The following is a 27607-nucleotide window of genomic DNA, read 5'->3' on the forward strand; positions in this document are numbered from 1 at the left end:
CGCCGCTCGTTCCCGTGACGTCACTTCCTGGAGGTGGGTCCCCCGCGGTTGGCCTTCCCCCCGGGAATTGGAGCCGCGTTCCTCCGGGCCCCCCGCCCCCACCTCCGGCCCACCCTCCGCGCCCAAGGCTGTGCCGGTCCACTCTGCCCTCAGGCAGCTGGCAGTTGCCAAGAATGAGAACCGCGATGAACTCCGGTGTGCGGGGTTTGGCTTTCTTGGGCATTTTAAAGATGCCAAGCATTGTTTCTCATTCTCATAAACATTACATATTTAGGTATTTCCCCCTGTTACCAGTGAGAAACTGAGGCAGGGACGAGGGGAAGGACTCGAGGGACAGCGACTCAAACCCACGTCTTTGTATCTCCTTTGTTCTTTTCATTCTGCGTCTTCTGGCAGACTAAAATCTCGTGCCTGCGAGAGGACGAGCTAGCCAGTGGAGCAAGGAGATAAGGTATTTATTTGAGCTGAGTCTTGAAGTTGGCCAGGTGGCATGGGGGAGGGGGTGGATGCAGTGGTGCAAAGAAAGTCAGGCCGGGAGGAGCCGTGTGTGCAGAGGAGTGTGAATATCACCCTAGCTGGAGTAACACACCAGCCCTTAGATGTGATAGGATTCTTTCTTTGTTCAAATGGGAAAGCTGAGGGTCGGTGGAGATAGCAATTGTCTGAAATCACACCCAGTAAACCAGAGGGCCAGGCTCTGATCTTGGAGTCTTGGCTTTTAGAGACTGTCCAGATGGATAAAGGGGGCCTGGCGGGGCCAGGTGAAAGGCAGCTGTTCAAAATCAGGCAAAAGGAAAGGATAGACAAATGCACCCAGTAAGGTTGGAGCTCACACCTTTTGGGAAGGTCTTTCTTCTGTTGAATTATTCTCCCTCAATGCTGGTCCCCAGAAAGCCTGTGGTTCTGTTTTGGGCAATCATACTTCACTGCATTTTTTTGGTGTATCTGTGCTATAGAACCCCCCAAATCCTGGACTTTGGTAGCTACCACAGTTTCTGGTGCAGAGCCAGATGCAATACGAGCTATACCTAGACAGATTGAATATTCATTAAATGTTTATTTTATCAAATGATTCAACAAATTGATGTCTTCTAAAGACCTTACAGGTATCACAACTAAAAAGGATTCTGACCCACTCAGAATTCTTTGAGCACATTTGCATTTCTCCCATGACCCTGTGTGGTCTGTGATCTTTGGAGGGCAGTAACCAGCATCCAGCAGAGGGCTTGGAATAGATTAGGTGCTCAGTATACAGTTGTCAGATAAATAAATTACATTATTTCTTGATTAAATCACTGTAGTTATCTAATCTGTCCTGTACCACAGGCTCCAAGGAAGGTCTGTGTTTAGACATCCCTCCACCATCACTGTCAACCCAGGTGCCCTTTAAACATTTATTGCAAGGATGGATGAAAAAACGCAACCGAAGTAAGTCTCTCAGGGTCTACTGCAAATTTGATAGTACTAGCATAGTACTAAATTTGATCTGACAACCTTCAGTGGCCTTCCATTGCACTTAGTATAAAAGCATAAATATCTTGTGGATCCTACTGTCTCTTTCATATCTAGGGATATGATGCATACTGTACCTCTCTGCCTGAAATGTGGGCCCCACCCACTTCTATCCATCCTTTGAATTTCAGATGAAATGTTTTCTTTCTTTTTCCTTTCATTCTTTCTTTCTTTTGTAGTGGGGCTTGAACTCTGGGCTTGGGCACTGGCCTTGAGCTCTTTAGCTCAAGGTGAGCACTCAACCACTTAAGCCACAGTGCCACTTCCAGTTTTCTGGTGGCTAATTGGAGATAAGTCTCACGGACTTTCCTGACCGGGCTGGCTTTGAACCATGATCCTCAGATCTTAGCCTCCTGAGTAGCTAAGATTACAGATGCCCAGCTAAATGTCATTTTTCTTAAAGAGCTGATTCTTGGTCTTCCAATGTACATTAGAAACACTCTGCTAATTCCTCTTGGAACACTTTGTTCTTTTTCCTCATAACACATATGTGGCCATGTACTGTCTGCCTTCCCCACTAGATTAGAAACTCCTGGGATGCAGATATTTTGTCTTACTCATCTGCAAGCTCTATGTCTAGTATAACACATGATATTTAATAGTAGCTCAATTGCATGAGTGGCAAACACTTTCAGGCTTAGCATCACACACTGGGTATAGCCAGAGGACAGGATGCTAGCTTGTCATCTGTTACCTCTGAGCCATTTTTTTTTTTTTCCTATTGTGGGGCTTGAACTCTGGGCCTGGGCACTGTCTCACAGCTCTTCAGCTCAAGGCGAGCATTCTTCCACTTGAGCCACAGCGCCACTTCTGGTTTTCTGGTGGTTTAATTGGACATAAGAGTCTGATGGGCTTTCCTGCCAGGGCTGGCTTTGAACTACGATCCTCAGATCTCAGCCTCATGTAGCTAGGATTACAGGCGTGAGCCACTGGTGCCTGGCACCTCTGAGCCATTTTAAGGTGTTCTTGGAGGTTCTTACCAGAGCCAACTCTATTCCCTCTGGCCTGCTTCTTCCCCCCTTTGGTCCAGGCAGCTGCAGAAGCAAAAATACAATGATGACTAGGTTGCTGGAAGCAGAAGCCAGCTCCAACTCTGACTTCCTTTCTCTCAAGCTTGTCCTCCATGACAACAGGGCCCCTTCTCAGACAACATCACCTTGCTTCTCACCCAGTCTAACAGCCCCCATGTCCTGTGCCCTGCCTCCTCTGCTTTTGCTTCTCTTCTCACCCCTAGACAGATGGGAAATCGCCATCAAAGACTAACACTGCCTTCCAGGCTCAGAGGATCTCAGCAGGGCCCTGGAAGAAGCTCCTCTTACATAGAGAGCTTTGGGACAGGATTGATAGGGTTCAGAGCTACCCATCCCCCAACACATGCTCAGACCAAAAATAGGAATGACCATCTGGATCCACTTATGGGGCTAACTGGGGGAGGGGAAGATGGCAGAGTGGGAACTATCAAGCTGGCAAGCCTTTGAGGGTAAGATGCCGTTTGTTTGAAGGGTGAGCTTGGGCACTATTTATTTTGGGGGAAGTCGAGGTACCCCCTCAGTTGGTCCCATGTATGAGTCCCTGTGGTTCCTCTCTCAGGCCCTCTCATTCATTCTGGCCTTCAAGGCTCCCCATGGTCTGGTTCCACATTTCCTTTCCAGGTTCACCTCTCACTGCCTCCCCCTGGCTTCTTGGAAGTCAGCAACCCTGTACTTCATACCTCGTGTCTTTGCTCACACTGTTCCTTAATTGGGAATGCCCTTCCCCTCCTTGACTACACCATCTTCAAGGTTTCACACAAATACTCCCTCTTGGCTCCCAGAGCACGAAGACTACGTTTCCACCTATTGAATATTCATGTGTACTTGCATTAGCGTTAGCTGTTTACAAGTCTGTCTCCCTTAAGAGATTGTGAACTCCTTGAGAAAAAGATCGACTGGCTCTACTATTCTCTGTAGTCAGCAGGACACCTGGCAGATCTCAAGTGCCCAGGGAATATCCTGCAAGCTATTTGTTGACCATAAGGGCCTCCACTAATCCCCCCTTGCTCTGATGATGGGCTGAGCCAGGGGGCTGCCATGCTGCAGGTAGAGAAGCTGCTGAGTATGGCACAGGGTATGGCACTGGGAGGGTGGTGTCCTCGATTTTGCAGCCTTTTGGTCCTGCTCTATCATAACTTTTCTTCCCTCTCCTGGAGGCTACTGGAGACTGGAGAGCCCCCCATTTCCATTATGATTCCAGAACTTTCCATAATTGGGAGGGATGCCAAAGTAGCCACTATAATTCGAGAAATCAAGTTGGGCATCAGTGGCTCACACCTGTAGTTCAAGCTACTTAGGTTTGAATCTAAGGATCAAGGTTCAAAGCCAGCCCAGGCAGGAAAGTCTGTGAGACTCTAATCTCTAATTAACCAACAAAAAGCTGAAAGTGGCGATGTGACTCAAGTGATAGAATACCAGCCTTGAGTGGAATAGCTAAAGAACAGTCCCCAGGCTCTGAGTTCAAACCCTTATGGGGGGGGTACATGTGCACACGCATGCGCACGCACACACACTCAAAGTAATCATTTGACAATTGCCCCTCTGATTCTGTAGACATTAGATTCTACATCCTCTTCATTCTCTTTTATAGATGGACAGACTTTTCCAAGGTTATAGAAAGTACAGCTAGAACCAGAATTGACTTTAGTATAGGTAGTAAAGCACGAAGTTCAATGTGTAGACTCAGGAGTTGTCAGTCAGTGGGACCAGAACCTTAGCTGTCACACCTTAGGAAAGTAGCCGAACCAGCAGGAGAATCAGATTCCTCAGCTCTAATATAAAGAACAATTTTCTTGTTGTTTTTGTGAAGCTTGACAGCTTACACCTGAATGATGCTTGGCCAAAATAAGGGCTTCAGTGGCAGACATTGTAGCAGTTAAAACCCCACATCACTGCTTCAGGACCCATAAACACTTCAGAGCACTTCAGTGTGCATACGCTGTGATTTGGAGCCTCCTTACCACACAGCAAGATGAGCAGAGCTGGTGATTCAACATCCATTTTGCTGATGAGGAGAAGGTATCCAAAGGGGTTGAGGCACTTACTTAAGGTATAAGCACTTTTCAGAGCTGGGGTTCAGACCTTACCTGACTCTACTTTTAGGGCCAGTAGTGAATGATGGAGACCAGCCTGAGAAATCCACATAAAGTATGTATAAACTATGAATTCATTAGGACCAGGACCTCTTTTATTAAAGACATGATTGAGATCAGGAAGGTCTATCATCATGGCTGTCAGAATTCTTTCCCAAGGTCTGACTTCCCTGACAGACATGTTAATATCTCAGGCCTGACGAAATCTGGCACATAGTGGGGCACTTCAATGGTGACAGAAAGTACTAGAGAGAAAACTGGGTGCCATCAGTGGCTCACATCTATAGCCTTACAATTATTTAGGATGCTGAGACCTGGGGGACCACAGTGCAAAGCCAGCCCAAGCAGAAGAGTCTGAAAGACTAAAACTCCACTTAACTAGCAAAAAGCTTGCCTGGAGGTGTGGCTCAAGCAGTTGAGTGCCAGCCTTAAAACAATAAAGCTGAATGAATGTGAGGTCTTGAGTTCAAGCCTTGGTTACTGACCAAAACATGCACTGGAGGAAACTCATGTTTCACAGTGAAACCTGATGTGCAGGGACCATGTAGTAGCCTGACTTTGCTATTCCTTAGCATCCAGATAACCTAGAAGATCTGGGAGGGCACACATTGAATCTGTTGTGTGAATTTTCAGGAAGCCAGTACCTCGCCCAATGCCAGACACAGAGTAAAAGCTGAAAAAGTACCAGGACTTAGTACGTTAGAAGAAAATGACTTTAGAAGTAGTGGTATTGAAGATCAAACTCAGGGCACTGGATAGAGTAAGAAACTGATTTCAAGAACCACACTAGGAATCAAGAGATCACAATTTCAAAAAGCCAGGAGCTGGTGGCTCACACCTATAATCATAGCTACTCAGGAGGCTGAGATCTGAAGTTCACAGTTAGAAACTAGTTAGGAAGGTCCTGAGGTTCTCACGTCCCAAAAAGCCAGAAATGGAAGCCCGATGCTGGTTGCTCACGCCTGTCATCCTTGCTACTCTGGAGGCTGAGATCTGAGGATCATGGCTCAAATCCTGTTGGGCAGGAAAAGTCCATGAGACTCTTATCTCCAATAAACCACAAAAAAAAGAAGTGGTGCTGTGGTTCCAGTGGTAGAGTGCTAGCCTTGAGCTGAAGAGCTGAGGGACAGCACCCAGGCCCAGAGTTCAAGCTCCGTGACAAAAAAAAAAAGGCAGAAATGGAGCTGTGGCACACGCATATGCGCGTGCACGCGCACACGCGTGCACACACGCACATACACACACACACACACACACACATATCAGAATTTCAGACCTGGTCTTGCTTTTCATGCACTGGGGTTCCTACCCCAACTGGAACTTACTGCCCATGTTTATAGAATGTGAGCCTACCCACATAATAGATCAGTGGTTAGATCTATAGTAGATCAGTGGATCTCAGTTCTGGCTTCCATTAGGATGAACCTATGATGCTGTAAAATAATGGATGGATGCTTGAACTCTGTCAACTCAGAATCTCTGGGGATGAGAACTAGGAAGTTTTTAAAGCATCCTGGATGAGTCTGGTATATACACAGGCTGAGAACCACTGTACTAGTTAACTTCTCATCTCTCTCTAAGCTCTACAGCCATGTTTTGACATGCTTCTAAGCACAGAGACTGGCAGCAGGACATTGGGGCCACAGTTGTCCACCACAGACGCTGAACTCCCAACTTTCCACATCTGTTTTGCTATGCATTCATTATGTGGGCTTATCTGAGTCCCAGGTTCTCGGTCAGCAGGTTGGTAAGAGCTTTGGATGAGTCATATGTGAAAAATACTTTAAAAATTAAGTTCTACTGATCTTTTTACTATATTACTTTACTTTTTCCAGAAAGCCACACAATTGCCTAGACTATGTTGCCTTTATAGACTGGATTCTGTCACTAAGCAGTATGTATTTAAGTTTGCTCCCAATTCATGTATGTAAGTTCTCACTCACTAGAGGTCTTGAAGCAAGGAAAAGCACTTCATCTTTTCCTTTTCATGCCGACCTTTGAAATTCATTGTTCCATACAATTTTTTTTCTATCAGTGCTGGAGCCTGAACTCAGGGCTTGGGCACTGTCTCTTAGTTTTTTCCACTCAAAGCTGTTTGTTCTACTGGAGCCACAGCAGCATTACTTTTGGCCTTTTGGTGGTTAATTGGAGATATGTGTCTCATGGACTTTGCTTCTTGGGTTGTCTTCAAACTTTGATCCTCAGATCTCAGCCTCCTGAGTTGCTAGGATTACAGATATGAGCCATTAGGACCTGGCTCACTGTCCATACTTGTATAACATGGATAGGGCTGGATCAGTGGTTCTTTAGCTTTGGTTCCATGTTAGAAAGATGCCTTAAAATAATACACATTATAAGTACACACACACTCACACATTGTTGTTGTTGGTCATGGGGCTTGAACTCTGAGCGTGGGCGCTGTTCCTGAGCTCTTCAGCTCAAGGCTAATGTTCTACCACTTGAGTCACAGCGCCACTTCTGGTTTTTTGGTGGTTTATTGGAGATGTGTCTCATGGACTTTCCTCTCTGGGCTGGCTTTGAACTGTGATCCTCAGATCTCAGCATTTTTAGTAGCTAGGATTGTAGGTGTCTGGCTATGTGTATATTTTGAGATTGCTTCTCATGATGTTTCCTGGGCTGATCTTGAACTCCTAAGTGCAAGCCACTTTTAGTCTAAGCTCCTGGAGTAGCAGGGAGCACAAGAACATCCCACAGCACTTGGCTAGTCCTTCAACTTTGTGTGTTGGTCCTGGGGCTTGAACTCAGGGCCTGAGCAGTGAACTTTTTGGCTCAAAGGCTAGGGCTCTATCACTTAAGCCACAGCTCTACTTCTGGATTTGGGGTGGTTAATTGAAGAGTTTCAGACTTTCCTGCCTGGGCTGTTTCAAACAAGGATCCTCAGCCTCCTGTAGCTAGGGTTACAGCCACCAGCATCTGGTATGCACTTATCTTCTGAAGGACAACTTGGTTGCTTCCAGTTTGGGGCAACTATGGAACTAACTCCTATAAACATTTGTATACAGGTTTGTGTGGACATACGATTTTTACCTTGAGTAAGTACTAAAGAGTGCAACTGGACCTGCGCTGTAAGAATGTCAGCCAAATTGTCATTTAAAATGGTGGTGCCTTATTTGCATTTCTACCAGCAGTCAATGAGTTGTCCATATCTTTGTCAGCATTTGAATACCATCATTCAAAAAATTCAGGTATGTGGGAGCTGGGAAGGTGGCTCAGTGGTAGGGCGCTAGCCTTGCATGCCTGAGGCCCTGGGTTCGATTCCTCAGCACCACATAAGCAGAAAAAAAAAGCCGGAAGTGGCGCTGTGGCTCAAGTAGTAGAGCGTTAGCCTTTAGCTGAAGAGTTGAGGGACAGCGCCTAGGCCCAGAGTTCAGGCCCCACGACTGGACCCCCCCCCCCCAAGAAAAAATTTAGGTATATAAAGTTTTAATTTACTATTCTCTAATGATATGTTGAAATTTTTTCCTTGTGTTTATATGTTGTCTGTTTTGATCTGATATCCACTTTTTAATTATTTGAAATTGTTGTATCTTAGGGACTCTGTACATTTTTTTGTCATTAGTTGTGGGGGCTTGAAGTCAGGACATTGTCCCTGAGCTTTTTCACTCAAGGCTAGTGCTCCACCACTTTGAGCCACAGCGCCACTTCCGGTTTTCTCATGGTTAATTGAAGATAAGAATCTCATGGAGGGGCTGGGAAGGTGGCTCAGTGGTAGAGCGCTTGCTTTGCATGCCTGAGGCCCTGGGTTCAATTCCTCAGCACCACATAAGCAAAAAGAAAAAAGCTGGAAGTGGCTCTGTGGCTCAAGTGGTAGAGCATTAGCCTTGAGCTGAAGAGCTGAGGGACAGCGCCCAGGCCCAGAGTTCAGGCCCCACAACAGGATCCCCCCCCCAAAAAAAAAAAAAAAGAAGAAGAATCTCATGGACTTTTCTGCCCAGGCTGGCTGTGAACCACAATCCTCAGATCTCAGCATCCTGAGTAGGTAGAATTGCAGGCATGAGCTACCAGCGCCTGGCTCTTTGCACATTTTAGATACAAGTCTTTTACCAGGCATGTTTTAAAAATAGTTTCAGCCTGGTGCCAGTGGCTCACACCTTAACAGAGCCTTTTGCTGAGCCAAAATTTTTTAATCTAAGTAAGTCCAACTTATCTTTTTTTTTTTTTGAGTGTTTTTTTGTTTCATAGATTTGTTTCATGGTTCTGTGTCTAAAAACAAACCCAAGGTTGCCTAGATTTTTTTTGTGTTATTTTCCATTTTTTTGTTGTTTGTTTTTGACAAGATCTTGCTATGTAGCCACGGCTGTCTTGAAACAGCCTCTGGGATGCTAAAGATTACAGACTTGAACCACCACAAATGGCTTTTGTGTTCTTGGGGCTCTGGATTCAGGGCCTCACATCTACGAGTCAGGTGCTCTACCATTTGAGCCCATGCTCAAGCTCTTCTTGGCCTTTTCAAGTCTCATATCCCATTTTTGCTCCAGACTGTGATGGTTTTACCTCAGCCAGCGAGTGGCTGGGATCACAGCTACCACACTTGCTTATTGAAATGGGGTCTGTAACTTTTTGTTGGGGTTGGCCTCAAACCTCAAGTCTTCCAATCACTGCCTCCCCAGAAAGTGAAATGATACCTATGAGCCACCACTTTTGATCCTCATGCTTGGTTTTTCTATGATACTTTAAGAAAAAATTTCTTCCCCTGGGGCTTCAACTCTGGGCCTGGGCGCTGTTCGTAAGCTTCTTTTGCTCAAGGCTAGTGCTCAATTACTTGAGCCACAGAACCACTCTGAATATATATATATATATTTTTTGGGTCCAGTCGTGGGGCCTGAACTCTGGGCCTGGGCGCTGTCCCTCAGCTCTTCAGCTCAAGGCTAGCGCTCTACCACTTGAGCCACAGCGTCACTTCTGGCTTTTCTCTTTTTGCCTATGTGGTGCTGAGGAATCGAACCCAGGGCCTCAGGCATGCAAGGCAAGCGCTCTACCACTGAGCCACCTTCCCAGCCCCACTCTGAATATTTTATTAGATGTCTCGTGGCCTCTCCTGCCTGGGCTGGCTTTGAACCGCAATCCTCTGATCTCAGCCTCCTGAGTAACTAGGATTACAGGGTGAGCCACCGGCGCCTGGCTGTTGTGTATATATGCATGTGTAATATAAGGTCATTATTAATTTTTTAACAGATGTCCAGTTGTTTCTGCACATGATAAAACATTATCCTTCCTCCATTGAATTAACTTTACTCCTTTGTTAAATATCAGTTGGCTATATTTGTATAGGTCTATTTCTTAGTTCTCTATTAATTCCATTGTTAATCTATTTTGCCAATAGCAGGCTTTTTTTTTTTTTTTTTTTTTTTTGTCATGGGGCTTGCATTCTGGGTCTGGGCACTCTCCCTGAGCTCTTCAGCTCAAGGTTAGCACTCTACCACTTGAGCCACAGTGCCACTCCCGGCTTTTTCTGTTTATGTGGTGCTGAGGAATCAAATCCAGGGCCTCATGCATGTGAGGCAAGCACTCTACCACTGAGCCATCTTCCCAGCCCTAATAGCAGGCTATCTTGATCACTGTGGCCTTACAGTAAATAAATTTTTTTTTTTTGGGTCCGGTCGTGGGGGCCTGAACTCTTGGCCTGGGCACTGTCCCTCAGCTCTTCAGCTCAAGGCTAGCGCTCTACCACTTGAGCCAGAGCGCCACTTCCGGGTTTTTTTCTTTTTGCTTATGTGGTGCTGAGGAATCAAACCCAGGGCCTCATGCATGCAAGGCAAGCACTCTACTACCGAGCCACCTTCCCAGCCCCCAGTAAATAAATCTTTATTCTTCTATATAATTTGTTGAGCTAATACCAAATAATTTCCATAAAAGTATATCAGCTGAGTGCCAGTATCTCACACCAGTGATCCTAGCTACTTAGGAAGCTGAGATCTAAGGGCTGTGGTTTCAAGCCAGCCTGACAAGGAAAGTCATGAGACTCTTATCTCCAGTTAGCCAAAAAGCTGGAAGTAGGGGTATGTGGCTTAGGTGGTAGGGCACTAGCCTTGAGCACAAATGCTTGAGGACCAGCACCCAGGACTTGAGTTCAAGCCCTAGGACTGGCACAAAGAAACTGTCACACTAATTATATCAAAGAGCCCCTTTTCAACTAAATCTGAATTTCCTCTGCTCTTACCTCAGCTATTATTTAGAAAAGCAGCCTTACATTTCATACTATGTTTGGATTTCAAGTGGGAAATCACAGTGGATTTTTAGTCATTACTCTATGAAACAAAAACTCACAACAGAATTGCACTGTGCAGGTGACCATTATTCCTCCTCAGAAAGGGACGAAGCCCAGGGTTTGAGTGGGTACACTTCATTATGCAATCTATGCAGTAAAAATGTATTTATATAGATACAAGGTATTTTAAAATCCTCAAATGACAGTACACAGTCATATTACAGACAGACATCTGTAGTTCAAAGTAATAAGAAGTCTCAGATCCAGAATGTTATGTTCGAGCTGTATATCACATAAGACATACAGGAAAACACTTATGGCTAAACTAATGTACCAGCCAGGTGCTGGTGGCTCATGCCTGTAATCCTAGCTACTCAGGAGGCTGAGATATGAGGATCATGGTTTGAAACCAGCCTGGCCAGCCTGGCCAGCCCAGGCAGGAAAGTGCATGAAATCCTTATCTCCAGTTAACCCACTGGAAAGCTAGAAGTAGAACCATGGCTCAAGACTTGAACAAAAAGGTTTGGGAACAGTGCCCTAGTCTTGAGCTCAAGCCCCAGGACACACAGAGCAGAAAGTGGACTGGGGACATGGCTCAAGTGAATTGAGTACCAGCCAACCAAGTAATACAATCAAGCCTAGGCATAGAGTTTAAATGCTGATAATGGCAAAAAATATAAAATAAAAAAGGGAATGCCAACTCCAAGTGTAAGAGTCCTTGGTGATACTGTTTTATCTTTTCTTGTCAGTCATGGGGCTTTAATTCAGGGCCTCCTAAGCTTTTTGGCTCAAGGCTAGCAAGCTACCTCTCTAAGCCACAGGTCTACTTCTGGTTTTTAGGTGGTTAACTGGGGATAAGAATCTTATGGCCTTTCCTGCTCAGGATGACTTCAAACTGCAATCCTCAGATCTCAACCTCCTGGATAGCTAGGATAACAGGTGCAAGCTACTGATGCTTGTTCCAACCTCAGATGGTTTCTAATGACTCCTCTTTGCCTATAAGATCAAACTTACCGTCTCTCATCCAGCACAGGAACTCTTCCCCAACTTAATTATCCTTCCAGGCCATCCTCGACCATCTAGCCAAACAGAATCACTCAGGGCCCATGAAGAAGTATTACACTGCTGCCATGACCTGGAATATTGTCCCTGCCTTGCATGGTCTGGGAATATCTTGAAGCTACTGCAGATTTCAGTTTGGGAACAAAGAATGATGCCAGCCTGATGTACCTACTTCCTAACTCTACCTGTTTTGTTTGTAACAGAACTTATTTCTGGTCTGTCTTCTGGACTAAACCAAGCATAGCCAGCTGGCCCAGCCCAGTTCTTCCCAAAGAATCATAGTGTTTCAACAGGAAACTATTCTTGCAGTAGTGAACCAGCTCTTAAGCTGTATCAAAAGCCTTTAGGGTGCTGCAGCCAATTTCAGGGGGCCAAGTACAGCATTTAAATTTGAGAAGTACTACTAAGAAAACTACTGGCTCCCGGGAGTTTGCAGCTTCATTACACGACTGCCTTACATCACTTTGACATCATTTTGAGAAGCTAAGTTGCTGACAAGAAGCAAATGCAAATCAGTGCATAACAGGAAGTCTTGGTAATAATGTCTATGTCGATTAGAGTTTGACAAGTTGTGCAGTGCCAAACAGGTGAACAAATCTAACTGCAGTTATTTAACAATAAAATGAATATACCTTCCAATTATGTGTATTAATTTTTAAATGGCAACTTGTTAAGACATAAGCACTTATTTAGGGATTTGGGCATCACTACTTAATTGAGCTGTTAGCTATTTCTTTTGGCTTTAGGGCTCCAAGAAACTTACTAGCATGCTAACAGCACTGAGCACATTTGGAATCTTCTGGTTTAAGAGAAGAGCTAGTAATCTAGTACACATAAAAAAACTGCAGATTGTCGGGCTGGGAAGGTGGCTCAGTGGTAGAGCGCTTGCCTTGCATGCCTGAGGCCTTGGGTTCGATTTCTCAGCACCACATAAGCAAAAAGAAAAAAGCCAGAAGTGGCGCTGGGGCTCAAGTGGTAGAGTGTTAGCCTTGAGCTGAAGAGCTGAGGGACAGCGCCCAGGCCCAGAGTTCAGGCCCCACAACTGGACCCCCAAAAAATAAACAAACAACAACAACAACAACAAAACCAAACTGTAGATTGTTAGCTGGTGCCAGTGGCTCACGCCTGTAATCCTAGCTACTCAGGAGGCTGAGATCTAAGGATCATGGTTTGAAGTCAGCCAAAGGCAGGAAAGTCTGTGGGACTCTTATCTCCAATTAACCACCAGAAAACCAGAAGTGGTCTTGTGGCTCAAAGTGGTAGAGTGCTAGCCTTGAGTAGAAAAGCTCATAGATAGCCCCCAGACACTGAGTTCAAGCCCTATGACCATTAAAAAAAACAAAAAACAAAAACTGCAGGTTGTGAAATCAGTTTAGCAGGCTACAACCAGAATTTTCCTACTAATAAAAAAGTAGATAGAGCATACATTACATGTATAATGGTGCAAAACTTTTCATTATCACACACACACACACACACACACACACACACACACACACACACACACACACACACACACACACACACACACACACTTCTAACAAGCTAGCATCTGTATCTTGAATCACACTGTGAAACTCCATTCTTATTTGGGTTCTAGTTTTTAAAAAGTCTGAAAAACCATCAAGATTCCAAGTCCCTTATTTTATAGGGGAGAAAGCCAGTGAGTAAAAGCTGATTATTGCAGAATTACAGTTGCCAGTGCTGGGCTTTGTGTTCTGTCCTGCTGGGCTGAGTGGCCACTGCCCAGTGATCCTGCAAGGCAGGCCTCATTCTGCCTGGTGGAGGTGTGGTCACTCAAGGTCACACAGCTAGGGAGGGGAGGGACCCAAGACCCATTTGTACCCCACAAATGCCACTGGCCACAACTAGAACAAAATGGTTTTAATCAATTGCGTCACCCTCACTCTCCTGGGAGCAGAGCAACAAAAAGGCTCGGCTCCTGCCCCAGAGGACAGTAAGGCTTATGTGTCTCTCCACACTGCAGGGCCCAGGCTGGGCAGGCAGGGGTGGGAGGTGGGAGGCAGTAGGCAGGAAGGGAAGAAATGGTGGGTGGCTGGAACACAGGAAACCAAGGGGCCCTGGCCAGTTCTTATGTCCCAGGGCCTAGCCCCATTATCCCCACTCCCCAGCTAGAGAAAGGTCATGGAGAAGAGACAGGGGAGTGAGTCCCAGCAGCGGGAGAAGCAGCAGCAGCTGTTCCCTTCACCAATAAATATACTTCATTACCAAGCTAGAAGAGGGGTGGGAAGAGAGACTGGGGTGGGCAGGCAGGGGGAGAAGCTGCCACCTGTGTCGCTGGGATTAAAGCAATGAGATGGTGCCAGACCCCCCACCACTAGTTTCACCCCCACCCCCTACCCTGTCTTCTTAAAACTGTGAAAAAGCTTTTAACATGGCCCTCCTGTCTCCAGGGCTGCTCTGAAGCCTGACTGAGAGGAGGCACCTGGCAGAGACAGGGGCGAGGGAGGGCGGGAGGGAGAGAGGGAGGAAGGGAGGCTGCTTCTCCCCAGAGGCTGCAGCTGGAGGGCTGGAGCCAAGGAGGCACGGAGGGGATGGGGGGGGGGGGGGAGAAGGGAGGGAGGATGAACCAACTACCCAAGTAGCTCCAGAGCCAGGAGCCAAGGGGGCAGAGGGAGGAGGGGCTTGGTGGGGTAACCACTGCTGCATCCAGTGTAAAGCTTGGGGCTGCTGAGGAGGGAGGGGGCTAAGCTGGAGACTTTCCCACCCCCTCTCCCCAGAGCAGCAGGGGGACCTAGAAAAGCCATCACTTCTTTGGTCTTTGTGGCGGCTCAGCATGTGGGGTGGGAAAGAGGGCAGAGAGGGCAGAGCCGGCCTGGCTGGGAGCTCTGGCAGAAAGGTCACAGTGAGGCCAAGGAGCGCCCCAGGAGAGTGGCCACGGTGCACAAAGTGGCTGCGTGGATGCAGTGCCCAGACCCCCACCAGGTCCCTCAGAAAGGGCAGGGCCCCCAGAGGTGGCCAGCGTGAGTAGGCCTGGGCAAGCAGAGCTGATGCCCAGGAGGGGAAGTGAGAAGTTCCACTGCCACCAGGGCATGTGGCTGGCCGTGCCCACTCCAGGGCTTCCCCCTCCCTTTCTGCCACCCTGACGCTGGTGGCTGTGGAGGGACTTCCCTGAAGACCACAGGAGGGAGGAGAGTTAGCCCTGCAGGCAGGAGAGCAAGTGGCAACAGGCCAGGCCTAGCTGGGAGCTCCACTCCCTTCCGGCTGCCAACGGAAGGGCAGGGCAGTCCTTGAAGACAGCGTCAGCCCTTGCCCCCCACAAGACAGAAAGGGTTTTGAGTCAGGCCAAGCCGTCCAGGGACATGGAAGCAGGAGGTGGGGGCACACGGAGGGGGCATCCCCTCTTCTTTCTGCTCAGGGCTGGGAAAAGTCAAGGGACACTCAGCCCAAGAGTGTAAAAGCCAGCAAGTTGCAGCAACCCCCACCCCCAATGCCAAACTAACAAACAAAACAGGGGAAATGAAAAATGGGGGTGGGGGTGGAAGACAAACCAAAACAGAATCCCTTGACCTCCTGCCCAGGGAGGAGGGCCCAGCCAGTGGCTGGGGCTGGAGACGAGGGGCTAGGCATATCTAGCTGGGCCGGCACTGCACTTGGCCCTCGGAGCTGTCCTCATCGTCAGAGGCCCCGGCGCCCCCGCTGCTCAGGCCTGTGATCCGGTAGCCCATGTTGAGCAGCATCACCTCCAGTGGGTCCGCATTCATGCGCCGCTGGTTGGCTTGAGAGGCGCCTTCCATGTCTTCCACAACTCGGCCTGTGAGGTCTTCACTCTGTGGCGGAGGAAAGGGCAGCTCAAGAGGACTGGGGTGGGAGGGCCCCGGGGCACACACTAGAGCACGGGAGGGGAGGGAGGGCAGGAGAAGACAGACCCACACACACTGGGAGATGTACCCGTGAGATGTGCGTGGTGGAGGGAAGCACATACACGGAGCGGTGTGGGGGTGTGGGGAGCGAGGGTGGGCCAAGGCCACACCAGGTTATGTGTGTGTGGTGGGCGCACCAGGTAGAGCCTAGGGAGCGCACACTGGGATGCCTGCTGGGGAACACAGAGTCAGTCTATATGGGAGACAGTCTATCTGGGAGCTGTCGCTGCGCTTCCCCCTCTATTGTTCCACTGCACTCTCAACAGTCCTTTCTTAGTGTTCATTTTCTTCTCCTCCCCAGGATGGTTCCTGGAGGGGCCTTTTTTTTTTTTTGGTCGGTTATGGGGCTTGAACTCTGGGCCTGGGTGCTGTCCCTGAGCTCTTCAGCTCAAGACTACTGCTCTACCACTTTAGCCACACACAGTGCTACTTCCAAGGGGGGCCTCTTTGTAAGTCATGTTAAATTAGCAACTTGTCCGCTAGGAAAGGGGAGGAGGTGGGGCAGAGAGGCCGGGGAGTCCTCTGGTGGGTGCACTGAGATGGAGGTACCACGCCAGGCTGGACAGTGGAGGCATGGCCTCTCAGTCCTCACAGCAACCCCTGAGGAGGTGCCGGGGTGGCTGGACCCTGCAGGTGTGAGTAGGGGTGCAGGTAGGAGGAACGCAAGGGCAGACAGTAAGGGTCCCACACACTTTCCTGTGCCTGAGGGTCCGCTGGTATGTGAGCAGAAGGGCCCCTCTCATGAAGGGCCACTGCTAGTCTGCTTGTCTGCCCTGTACCCCCGTTCTTAGGGTATGGGCACTTCAGGAAGGCAGATACCAACTATTGCTCCTGGAATTGCCTACTGCATTCAGAACGCTGCAGAACCTGAGGTCCCCTCTTTGGCCCTGCCTTAGTCATCTCAGCAGCTGCAAACCTGTGTAGCTCATTTCTCAGTTCAGCCCCTCTCTGCTGGTCAGCCAGACGCTCTGCTCTGCACAGGGACCTCACCCTGCCCAAGGTCTGGCTTTGGCCACTTTGCCTGTACCCTTACCTCTGGTCGAGGGTTCCAGAGTCGCACAACAGGGTCAATGCCACTAGTGGCCAGGAAGCAGTAGCTGGGATGTGGCTGCAGGCAGTTGACAATGGACTCGTCCCCCTGGAGCACGCGGACTAGGTTGGTGGTCTCCTTTTCCCAGATGAAGAAGGAGCCATCGTCAGAGCCACTGACGATGTACTGAGCATTGCTGGCAGGGGGGCAAAGGGCAGGGAGAGGTCAGGTGGGGACTTCCCTCAGCCCCAAGTAGAGGCTCAGTGGGGAACAGGAAAGTCTGGAGCCACTGGATTCCTACACTCAAGGTCTGTCTTTGACTCAAAACTCCCACACACCTGGAACTCTTTCCATGCTGCAGACCCTAGTTACTGTTCCCTTCGATCCAGGGCTTGCTACTGCCAGCAGCCCTCTAAGATGGACCATTCAAAGTGCCAGAATCAGATACTGTTTCTCTGAGGTCTCTAAGAACACCCTCATCTAACCCTTCCCTCAGCAAAAAACCCAAGGCTTCTTCATCCAGACCCCTAAATCCTACAATACATTTACAGCAGGGGGGTTTTGGCAGATAGATTTTTTTTTGGGGGGGTTAGTCATAGATGGCTTAAACTCTGGGTGCTATCCTTCAGCTCTTCAGCTCAAGGCTAGCAATCTACCAATTGAGCCACAGTACCACTTCTGGTTTTCTGAGTGGTTTATTGGAGATAAGAGTCTCATGGACTTTCCTGCCTGGGCTGCCTTTGAACCATGATCCTCAGATCTCAGCCTCCTGAGTTCCCAGGATTACAGGCCTGAGCCACCAGTGCCTAAACTTGACAGATAGATTATGTACTCATATTCATAGGTCTCATCTACTGAAAGTCTAAGCATCTACAAAGGAAGGCTAAGGTGATGGTGTATAAGAAACAGGCTTTGTTTCTCAGTACCTAGAGCGCAGTTGTCAGCACACAACAGTTGTGCCAAGATCTCAGCTTTTGGGGGCTCTTGACTTGTTATTTCCCATTAGAGAAGCTCCAAACATTTTAAACACTAGGGGCCCAGGCATGGTGGTATTTGTCTGTAATCTAAGCTGTTCAGGAAGCAGAAGTAGGAGGACTGAGATCTGAGACTAGTTCAGGCAAAAACGTATAATCCTATCTGAAAAGACTAGGCCAGGTGCTACTCAGGAGGCTGAGATCTGTGGATTGCAGTTCAAAGCAAACCAGGGCAGTCAGACTCTTAATATCTCCAATTAACCACCAGAAAACCAGAAGTGGCATGTGGCTCAAAGTGAGTATTAGCCTTAACAAAAGGACTCAGGACAGTGCCCAGGCCCTGAGTTCAAGCCCCACGACTGACAAAAACAACCCCCCCCCCCCCCCGCTAAAAGTGCAAAAACATTATCAAGCAAGTGTGGAGTTCAATCCCCACTGCCTCCTTCCAACAAAAACAAAAACAAAAACCACCAGGCTCTAGCCCATGCAGACAGTCAGAAGTGAGGGATGCTGTACTTGGGAGTTTCTCCTGAGATCAGGGGATGGCTCCTGGGGTGGATATGGCTTGTTTCATATCATAGATGCTAAAAGTGAGGCCATATGAACAAAGGTACAGAGGTAGTATGGGGAGTTGAGACTTTTCTTATAAAAGCATATGTCCGTGACCCACCCACCCCAACTCCTGTTTCCAAATGGGTATGCCCTCCTCCTATTTAGGGCCTCAGACCTGCCAAAGAAATTCGCCTCCTTGATATCCGTCGTGGTGTTGCAGTGACCACAGTAGCGGAACTGATAGTCGTAGCTCCGTTCCCGTAGCACCATCTCATCTTCTGAGATGGAGTCCTTGCGGCTTGTGCTCCGGAGGCGGACTGGACCACCACCACCACCACCAGCTCCCTTCTTGTCCTCTGGGGGCAAAGACCAAGGAAAGGAGTGAGTCTTGCCACTCCTTTTCCATTTTCCTCCATTCTTGGCCCTGTTTTTTAGTCCAAGTACTGGCCATGTAGGGCTGCCTGCTCTACCTACTCTGGAAAACTGGAAAAGGTTGTGGGAAGATGGATCTCTGGATCCAGCTATCTTTTCAGAATGTTTAAGAGGAAACCTTTCATAACAGGAGAAACCTGGTTTAGTTCCCCAAATAAAGGCTTGACAGACCCAAGTTATTAAGGATCCCAACAGTAGCATCAATCAGTTAACAGGTAAAGTATGCTAGTTTTCTTTTTTCTTTCCTTTTTTTTGGTTGGTCATAAGGCTTGAAAACTCTGGTCCTGGGCACTGTCCCTGAGCTCTTTTGCTCAAGGCTAGCCCTCTACCATTTTGAGCTATAGCGCCACTTCTGGTTTTCTGGTGGTTTATTGGAGAGAAGAGTCTGACACACTTTCCTGACTAGGCTAGCTTTGAACTGTGATCCTTAGATCTCAGCCTCTTAAATAGCTAGGATTACAGGCATGAGCTACCAGTGCTTGACTGCTAGTTGTTTTTTTTTTTTTTTTTTAATTCCTTAAAAGTCCCCAAGCCAGGGACTCTCTGCCTCCCATAGCCACTTTTTAAACTCTGTATCCCTCAGGTCTCTTCCTGAAGAAGCCCAGACCAGCACCAAGCCCTTATGCCACTTGGGGCTCCCTAGCACTTGTCATTTTCTTTGCCTGTCTTGCGGTGCATGCTTACGTCATTAGGTTGTGAACTCCACAAACACAAATCTCATCTGACAGAATCACAGCTATATTTCTAGGACCTAGCACAGTGTCTGGCACATGGTACGTGTCTGATAACTAAACAAAGGAAAGACTCCAGGGCTAGTAAATTGGAAGGAAGAAAGGGGTCTGCCTCCAGTGAGCTCACCTTCCTTCCACATTTATAGACCACCCCACAACAATCCAGCTTGCCCTCCAATGCTAGCGAGGAGAGCTGCAGAGTCTTGTGACCTCTGTGCAGGTGAGGCAGTGAACTGTGTGGTGCCAAAGCTGAGGGGAAAGCTGAGGCATTTCTATTGCCTTGAACTGCCACTTCTGTTGCACTTGTACAGGCTGGAACAAAGGTAAAACCCAGTCTAGTGAGCTTCCAAGGCCAGTCTGGGAACACGAGGAAAGACCCAGCAGCCTGGGCTCATTGTACTCCTATACCAAGTGCCTCAAACATACCCTAACTGGCTGGGTAGTCATGGCTCATGCCTATAATCCTAGCTACTCAGGAGACTGAGATCTTAGGATTGAGTTTGAACCTAGAGGATCATGGTCTGATGTCTGTCTGGGCACAAAAGTCTGTGAAACACTATCTCCAATCAACCAGCAAAAAAGCCAAATTGGAGGTATAGCTCCAACAGCAGAGTGTCAGCCATGAGCAAGAAAGCTGAGTGACAATGTGAGACTCTGAGTTCAAGCTGCAGTACCGGCACAAAACAACATACTATAACCAATCCAAACTCTCAGTGGGAGAGCTAGCATTTCTCAGAGACAGGGAGACTATTGTCTTAGGTTAATGGTTTCTGCATTAGCTTCTGAATCCAAGCTTCTCCAATCCCACAACTTCATCCTCTCCAGAAGGTTCTCAGATAGGTGAGTGACAACCACCCCTTCCTCCTCAGTGCCCACTCACCACCGTCATTCTTGGAGAAGAGGGCAGCTGTGATATCTCGGCCCAATGCGTCACAAGCACTGCTGTGGGCCTGTTCTGGGAACTTTCCTTTGAAGTCATCCAGGCACTCCATGGCCTCAGCCACATACTTGAGCTCAAAGAGGCAGCGGGCCAGGCGGAAGTGTGCCTTCAGGTGGCAGGGGTTTAGGGAGATGGCCTTGAGGCAGTCCCTTAGGGCATCATAGTGGTCACCGTCCCTGGGAAGGCAAGAGAATATACCTTAGAAGTGCAGCCAGGGGCTGGGAAGGTGGCTCAGTGGTAGAGTGCTTGCCTTGCATGCCTGAGGCTCTGGGTTCGATTCCTCAGCACCACATAAGCAAAAAAAGAAAAAAAAATGCTGCAAGTGGCACTGTGGCTCAAGTGGTAGAGTGCTAGCCTTGAGCTGAAGAGCTGAGGGACAGCGCCCAGGCCCAGAGTTCAGGCTCCACGACTGGACCCAAAAAAAAAAAAAAAAGAAGTGCAGCCACAGGGCAAGCAAGCAAGAGGTCTACTTCTAGTCTACTTCCTGTAATCATCGTAATCCATCCCGAGCAGACCTCAGGGTTTGGGGACAAGGGGACGAAGGCCTAGCTCAGCCCAAGCTTCTCTCCCAAGGAGATAGAACACGCTAAAGCCAAGAGCCCTGAAGGCTCGAGGCAGCAATAAATGGTGTCAGGCTGCCCCCTGCTGGACTCTGGCTGCAACTGTGCACTGCTCACCTCAGGCACCCGCAGCTCTGCAGCAGAAGGCCTGGCATCCTGCCCACCTCAGGCTCCCCAAGCCCTCCTTCTCTTTTTCTTCATCCACCTCCTCAAATCCCCCTGCTGGCCTTCAAAGCAATGTCCAAAGCAGGGGGCCCTCAAGGACAGTTCTAGGGCCTGGGGAAGCCAGAAGTGCCAGGCTGGGGGCTCAGGGTCTGACCAGCAGGCAGCAAACCCTCAGCCAGACCCCCCCCTGTCCTGGCTGACTGATCCGCAGCAGCTGTGGCCTCCACCTCCTGGGGCTGGAGGATGGGCCTTGACTCTTTGGCAGAGTCAGCTTTCTGGAAGCTGCTGGCGAGGGGGCTGTGCACGCCAGGAGCTCCAAATTGTCCCCACTCATGTCTCCAACCTAAAGTGTGGAGGAAAGGAAGGAAGTGGGAGTGCTTTTTATTGTGTGTGGGGGGGTGTGACTGGGAGGAGGTAAATGAGAACCCCCTCCCTTTCCCAACCTGTACTATGATACAGGAGGCGCCTGGTCCCTGGAGACCCATCGCCACTTCTCATCTGGACAGCAGATAGGTTTCGCGCGCCACTTCCCTTGTTGGAGACTATTTTTTTCCTCCCCGTGCTGGGCCAGAGTGGACCCTCGCTAAGCAGTAAGCATCGCTCCCTAGATCATAACCCTCCTGCACACGAAAGCAAGTCTGACAAGGGAAGCCTCATCCTGACCCTTCTTTCCCCACAGCACTCAGAGGGAACACATAGCAACAGCCAGGCTCGCACCAGGGACCAGTGTCTCAGCAGTGTGGGGGCGGGCAGGCAGGAAACAGAGATGTTTTGATGGTATGGTCTGCGTCAGAATGAGTGGCTATGACGAAGGAGCAGGCACTGTTTGGAAACCCAATTACTGCCTGCAAGGTGCCCCTCAGAGCTCTCAGAAAGAGCCAGACCTGAGACCAGCCAGGAGCCAGAGGGTGGGCTGCTTCTAGGAGCAGATGGTAGCCCTGGGGAGACCGGCCTGGGACAGAATGTGACATTCTAGGGGTCACTGGCAGGCATGTGGGGATGAGGGTAGAAAGCAGGCTGCCCCTCCACCCCCCGGGCTCACCCATCCTAGACGACTGACAGATCAATCTCCCTGAAAGGACAGCACTCTGCACATGCCTCTCATGCTCAGACCCTCCAGTAGCTGCCCATCACACACTGAATCAAGGCCAAACGCCACCGCTCTGCATTCCAAGCCCTTTCCAGGCCAGCCCCAGGCTACCTCACAGACTCATCTCCTGCCAGTCCTTTCCCGAATCCTCTGCTCCAGCCAAATAGATTTGCTGTTCTGAAGCAAGCTCTTCAGTCAGTCCCCCGCCCCCACGCCTTTGTTCACACCATTTCATCTCCCTGGAATGTCCTTCCCCACGGTCCCCTCCTCCCCTTCATCTCCTTGTCTAAGCCTGCCCACACTTCAAGCCCATTCACACACTGTGTCTTTCTGATGCTTCCCTGATCCCCAGCTAAAGTGACCCAACTCTTCTTGATGTCCGTAGCACTTTAGCTGACCACTCACAAGACTTCCTGCCTCTTTCATGCTGAACTGTCTGGGACAGGGTCCTGTCCAGAGGCTGGGTGCTGAGGGAGAGACTGTTATAGAGTGACAGAGCTTTGTTTCTCCAGTATTCAGCACATAGTAGGAGCTCTGAGAACAAGCTCAGGACACATGTGGATTGGGAAATCAGCAACCTGTCTTACCAGTATATAGCTATGAAGCTGGGCTCTCAGCTTAATGCCTGGATGAGGACTGCCATGTTCTACCTAACTGTTGGGACAGAGGTGACACACCTCAGGATGGCCCCCAAATAGTCATCTCTTGGATCTGGGTGCCACCTGAACACTGCACAAATTCCTGATGCCCAAACCGAGGCCTGTAGGGGGTGGCATCTTCCCCATCCCCCACCTACCAGCCTGCTCACTTGGGTGGGATTCTTAAGCTTCCCAAGCCTGCCTAGTTCCAGCCAGACGATGGCACACCAGCTGGCCTGTCTGTCTGGGCAGGGCCGACGGATGCCAGACGGAGCAGAAATGGCTGTGGGCCCAGCTCTATCCATCTCCAGTCCTGGCCCTGGCTGGGGGATGGGGGTCTGCCTGCTTGCTTGCCTGCTGGTGCTATAGGCAGAAGGTCTGGGCCCTGATGGTCTCTGAAGATGAAGGGCTCCTAAGGATATAGAGCTGCTCCTTTACCACCAGTCACTACACCCCAGGAGGACTCATGGACAGACTCAGACCTCTGCGTTCTTGTTTGTGCTTGGTCCAATGAGTCTAAGGGAACAGAAAGAAAATCCCAGGGCCATTGAACTATACAGAATCATTTTATACAAACTCATTTCCAAAGCAAGATTCTACCCGTACCTTCAAAATCCAGTTCAAGGCCCAGTTCTCCAACTATTCTCTCAACTCCTATTTCCTCAGCACTTTATACAACAAAGCCTGTTGTCTGAGTTACTTGTGAATGTGTTCCACTTTGTTGTGAGCTTCCTTGGTGCTTGGAGTATCTGCCTATCCTCAGCCTGGAGATGGGCAGGAGAGTCCCAGGCTCAAGGAGCCCTGAGAAGTGGCAGGAGTAACTGCCGCCTTCACTGGATGCCTTGGCAACTTGGTTCCATCATGCCTTGTGGTCCAGCTGCTTCATCCCGAGAGCTCTGGCCCAGGTCTCCTCTGCAGTGCACACTTACCACTTGCGTTTCATATAGGCAGCAGCTCGGTTTCCATAGAGCATAGCATTGTGAGGGGCCTTCTGCACAGCCTTGCTGTAAAGCTGAATGGCCTGAGTCCACTGCTGGCAAGCAAAAGCCTCATTGGCTTGCTGCTTCACACGCTCCAGATATGGGGGCAGCTCTACCTGGGGACTGTGGGGGGAAGCAGAGCCAAGTCAGCGAAGTCAAACAATGAGAGTTGTTCTGCCTGAGGGCTGGCTGTGCAGGCTCTCTCAGCCTCTGTAATCTGCACTGTCATCTAGAAAAAGGGGCAGTCCTGACCCCAGCTTGGGTTGGAACCCTTGCTGGCACAGGTTCTGACACTCTGAATGGGTGAGAAGAAGAGGGGAGGGAATCAGGCTGTCCTGGGCAGGGTTAAGGAGGTTCTTAATCATTTGCTGGGGTTCACATGACCAGAGCTGATAACCCTGGCTCCATGCTGAGCTAAGCCTTGAGACCACCCTGGTCTCCTATGGATCTCTTAATGGAGAATTGTGTTACTCTTAAGGGCTAAGACATTTGAACACCTATGCATCCAAAGTGCAGTAGAGGGTCTGTCAGAGAGCAGAAGAAGGACTATGCTATGGGATGAGGAATAATGTATGAGGGAAGGACTATCTGGGAGAACTGTTCTGCAGGAGCAAGCTCAATGCTAAGAGGCAGCTAGCCTCTGGGACCTAACCCTTGCTACTGGTAACCAAGGGACTGGAGCTTTAGACTGCGCATGACTGGTGGTCTACCAGGCAAGAGTGGACTCAGGAGCACTAGTCACTCTTTGAGAAGTTACTTTGCCACAGCCTCCTCCCTCTGGGATGTGTACAGATCAGGAAGAATGTTTTCAGGTCGTGGTCATGCCTCCAGTTCTTAAAATATTAACTAAGGCATGGAAAAGTCAACTGGCCTCACCTGACATGTCCTCTACTCTCAGGCAGCCGGAAGCCATTGCTGTGAAGATGAAGGCCATTAGACATGCCATTGGATACACCATTGGTGGACATCTTGCCGTTCTGGACTTCTGGCAGGGACAAAGAGAAATCAACAACTCAGGGGGAGTTCCTCATTTTTCCCTCACAGCTCTTTGGCTCTTTAGCTTCCACCACAGGGTCTGACTGTGGTACTATTCTTTTGTTGTTGGTGGTGGTGGTCATGGGGCTTGAACTCTGGGCTTGGGTACTGTCCCTGCACTCTTCAGCTCAAGGTGAGCACTCTACCACTTGAGCCACAGTGCCACTTCCAGTTTTCTAGTGGTTCTTATTGGAGAGAAAGAGCCTCACAGACTTTCCTGCCCGGGCTGGCTTTTAACCATGATCCTCAGATTCAGCCTCCTGAGTAGCTAGGATTATAGGCATGAGCCACCACCATTGGGCTGACTGTGGTACTATTCTCTCAGGTAAATCTTAAGTCCCAGAAACCAAGCTCAGGCAGATGGGCATTCAATAGCATAAAGAAAAGCCTGCACGCCCTCTGCTGGTTGAAGAGGACACAGCTTCAGGTAGATGTTTTCCTTAGCTGGGATAGGGGAGGGAATAAAGGGTGAGGAAATGCCTATATTGACAGTAGGCCCCAGAGGAGAAGGAAGGACAAGTATTTCAGGTTCTTCAGAGCCAAGCCCCAGGAGGGAAGAACCTGTCTAAGGAGAAGTAAGGGATGGATCCTGCAGACCAACTGTTATCTTCCTTTTTACTACTGAGAGGATCACTGCAGAGATTTGCTCCTTTTGGAGTATTATAGTAAAAAAAAATTTTTTTAAAATTCAGGTTTCTTTTTCTACAGAGCTAGCAAGTTCTGAGTGGGTCCCCCCCCACCCCCCCACGCCTCGCCTTAGTAGAGAAGCCCTGAGGAAGAACTTACCCCCTGAGGAGTGACATTTCCTAGGTAAGAGGAAGGTGTATGGCCGCTGCTTGTAAGTCAGGTCAAACAAATAGACCTAGAGTGGAAGAATCAAGAAGATATATGGAGGGTATGAGGCAAAGATACAATTAACCGACCATTAGCAAGGCCTTGGTAGCTATCAAGGATCTTAGAATACAGTGAGTAGTAAGCATGGAAACACAGAGCTAACCCAGGAGGTATTTCTAGGAAATGACCCTCGGGTAGGAAAATCTTTCTATCTACTGGCTCTCCGGTGGGCTGTTTGGTCTACTAAAGCCCTGCTTGGAATGCTGTCAAATACCTGTACTTAAATTGGAAAGGTCTTCAGAAGTCACAAAGCCAAATGTCCTACAGATGGGAAAATTGAGGCCTCAGAGAGGAAGCAAGTTTGGTCAAGTAACATGACTGGTTACTTTTACTGGTAAGTGCATATTATCTATTATTATGACACACTTATGGAATGCTTGCTTTCAATGCTTACTTTGCTCCAGAACTCTGCTTAAGTGCTATACACTTACTTTTGTCATTCTAGAAAGAACCACATAGAGAGGTACTATTATCATCACCTCTTTACTGATGAAGATATATAGGATCAGAATTTAAGTGCCTTGTCCAGCAGCAATGTGGCACAACCAGAACTCAAACTTGGGTCTTCCTGGCTACAAACTGTTCTTCTAGGCCTCCTCACTCATCCCCATGCCAGGCTAGTTTATGCTTAACTTTGGGAAGCCTATTTGAGCTCAGGTACTCACCCATTTTCCAGCCCAGTTCTTTTGTACATAGTTGTGCCTTGATTTGTAAGGTTATCCCCATTTTGCCTGTGTATTGTCAGCCTAGCAATGGCTGCTATTTGCAGACTATGTTTATGATAATGTTAGTCCCTCAGTGAGAGCTTTGAAGTAAATGAATTTATGTAAGGCTTATTAAATATCCTGACAGCACACAATCAGAAGGCTAAGCAACCTGCCATTATCAAGTAATACTTCTTAGAGGTGACCCTAAACCATAGCCTGGTTGTGAACTCTTGAGTCTCAGGGATGTCCTTCTAGGAAAAATAGCAGATGAGGAAACTGAGGAAGAGAATTGCGCAAAGTCATGGTACACAGTAAACAGCAGACTAATATTTGAAGATAGGTTGGTCAATTTAAACTTCTATGTTCATTCTTAACCAAAATATTTTAGTCTCATAACTATCTCTAGTTCATTAATAAAAGAGGGGAAAAGACCAGGTAATACTTCCTAGGAATCCTTAGAGATGCCCTGTCACTCCCACATTTTAATTTTTTATGGTCAGTTGTGGGGCCTGAACCCTGAGCCTGGGCGCTGTCCCTCAGCTCTTCAGCTCAAGACTACTGCTCTACCACTTGAGCCACAGTGCCACTTCTGGCTTTTTCTGCTTATATGGTGCTGAGGAATTGAACCCAGGGCCTCATGCCTGCAAGGCAAGCACTCTACCACTAAGCCACCTTCCCAACCCCTTAATCTGTTATTTATTGTTAATTTCTGGTCGTCTCAGGACTGTGGATGGTGGGAGGGGCAGATTCATAGCAGGCAGCAGAACCTACCTGCTCCCCTCCCATGTTGACAAGCAGCTCTGTGCCATTGGGGCTGAAGGTCACATAGGTGGCAACCAGCACTCTCAGACGGTTGTTATAGTCAGGCAGCTTCACTGGCAGGTGACCTGCAGGGAACATCCGGTCACCTTAGAGTGAGGGTTCTATTCCCCTCAAAGGGGCAGGAGACCGTGAAGATAACTACATTGCAAATGAGAGCCATCAATTCCATCACAGAGCAGCTACAAGTGTTGAGCCCTTAGTGTTAGCACTGAGCTAACATTATGTTTATCTCAATCAGTAAGGCTC

General features: G+C 48.7%; 1 protein-coding gene across 2 annotated transcripts in view; it reads right to left on the minus strand.

Annotated features, from left to right (window-relative positions):
- Positions 1-13796: 13796 nt before the first annotated feature.
- Wdtc1 (WD and tetratricopeptide repeats 1) overlaps positions 13797-27607 on the minus strand; it is a 75067-nt gene continuing 61256 nt past the window's right edge. For both annotated transcript variants that reach the window (XM_070037536.1, XM_070037535.1), the window contains exons 9-16: positions 27311-27426; positions 25725-25800; positions 24780-24888; positions 23853-24026; positions 20411-20646; positions 18543-18723; positions 16845-17037; positions 13797-15718 (exon numbers count right to left, since the gene is read on the minus strand). In XM_070037536.1, the coding sequence (XP_069893637.1) occupies positions 15521-15718; positions 16845-17037; positions 18543-18723; positions 20411-20646; positions 23853-24026; positions 24780-24888; positions 25725-25800; positions 27311-27426 (1283 nt within the window). In that variant the 3' untranslated portion in view covers positions 13797-15520. The remainder of the gene's footprint in view (positions 15719-16844; positions 17038-18542; positions 18724-20410; positions 20647-23852; positions 24027-24779; positions 24889-25724; positions 25801-27310; positions 27427-27607) is intronic.

Source organism: Dipodomys merriami, unplaced genomic scaffold, assembly GCF_024711535.1.
Source record: "Dipodomys merriami isolate MVZ:Mamm:240054 unplaced genomic scaffold, mDipMer1.0.p SCAF_28, whole genome shotgun sequence".
Taxonomy (NCBI): Eukaryota; Metazoa; Chordata; class Mammalia; order Rodentia; family Heteromyidae; genus Dipodomys; species Dipodomys merriami.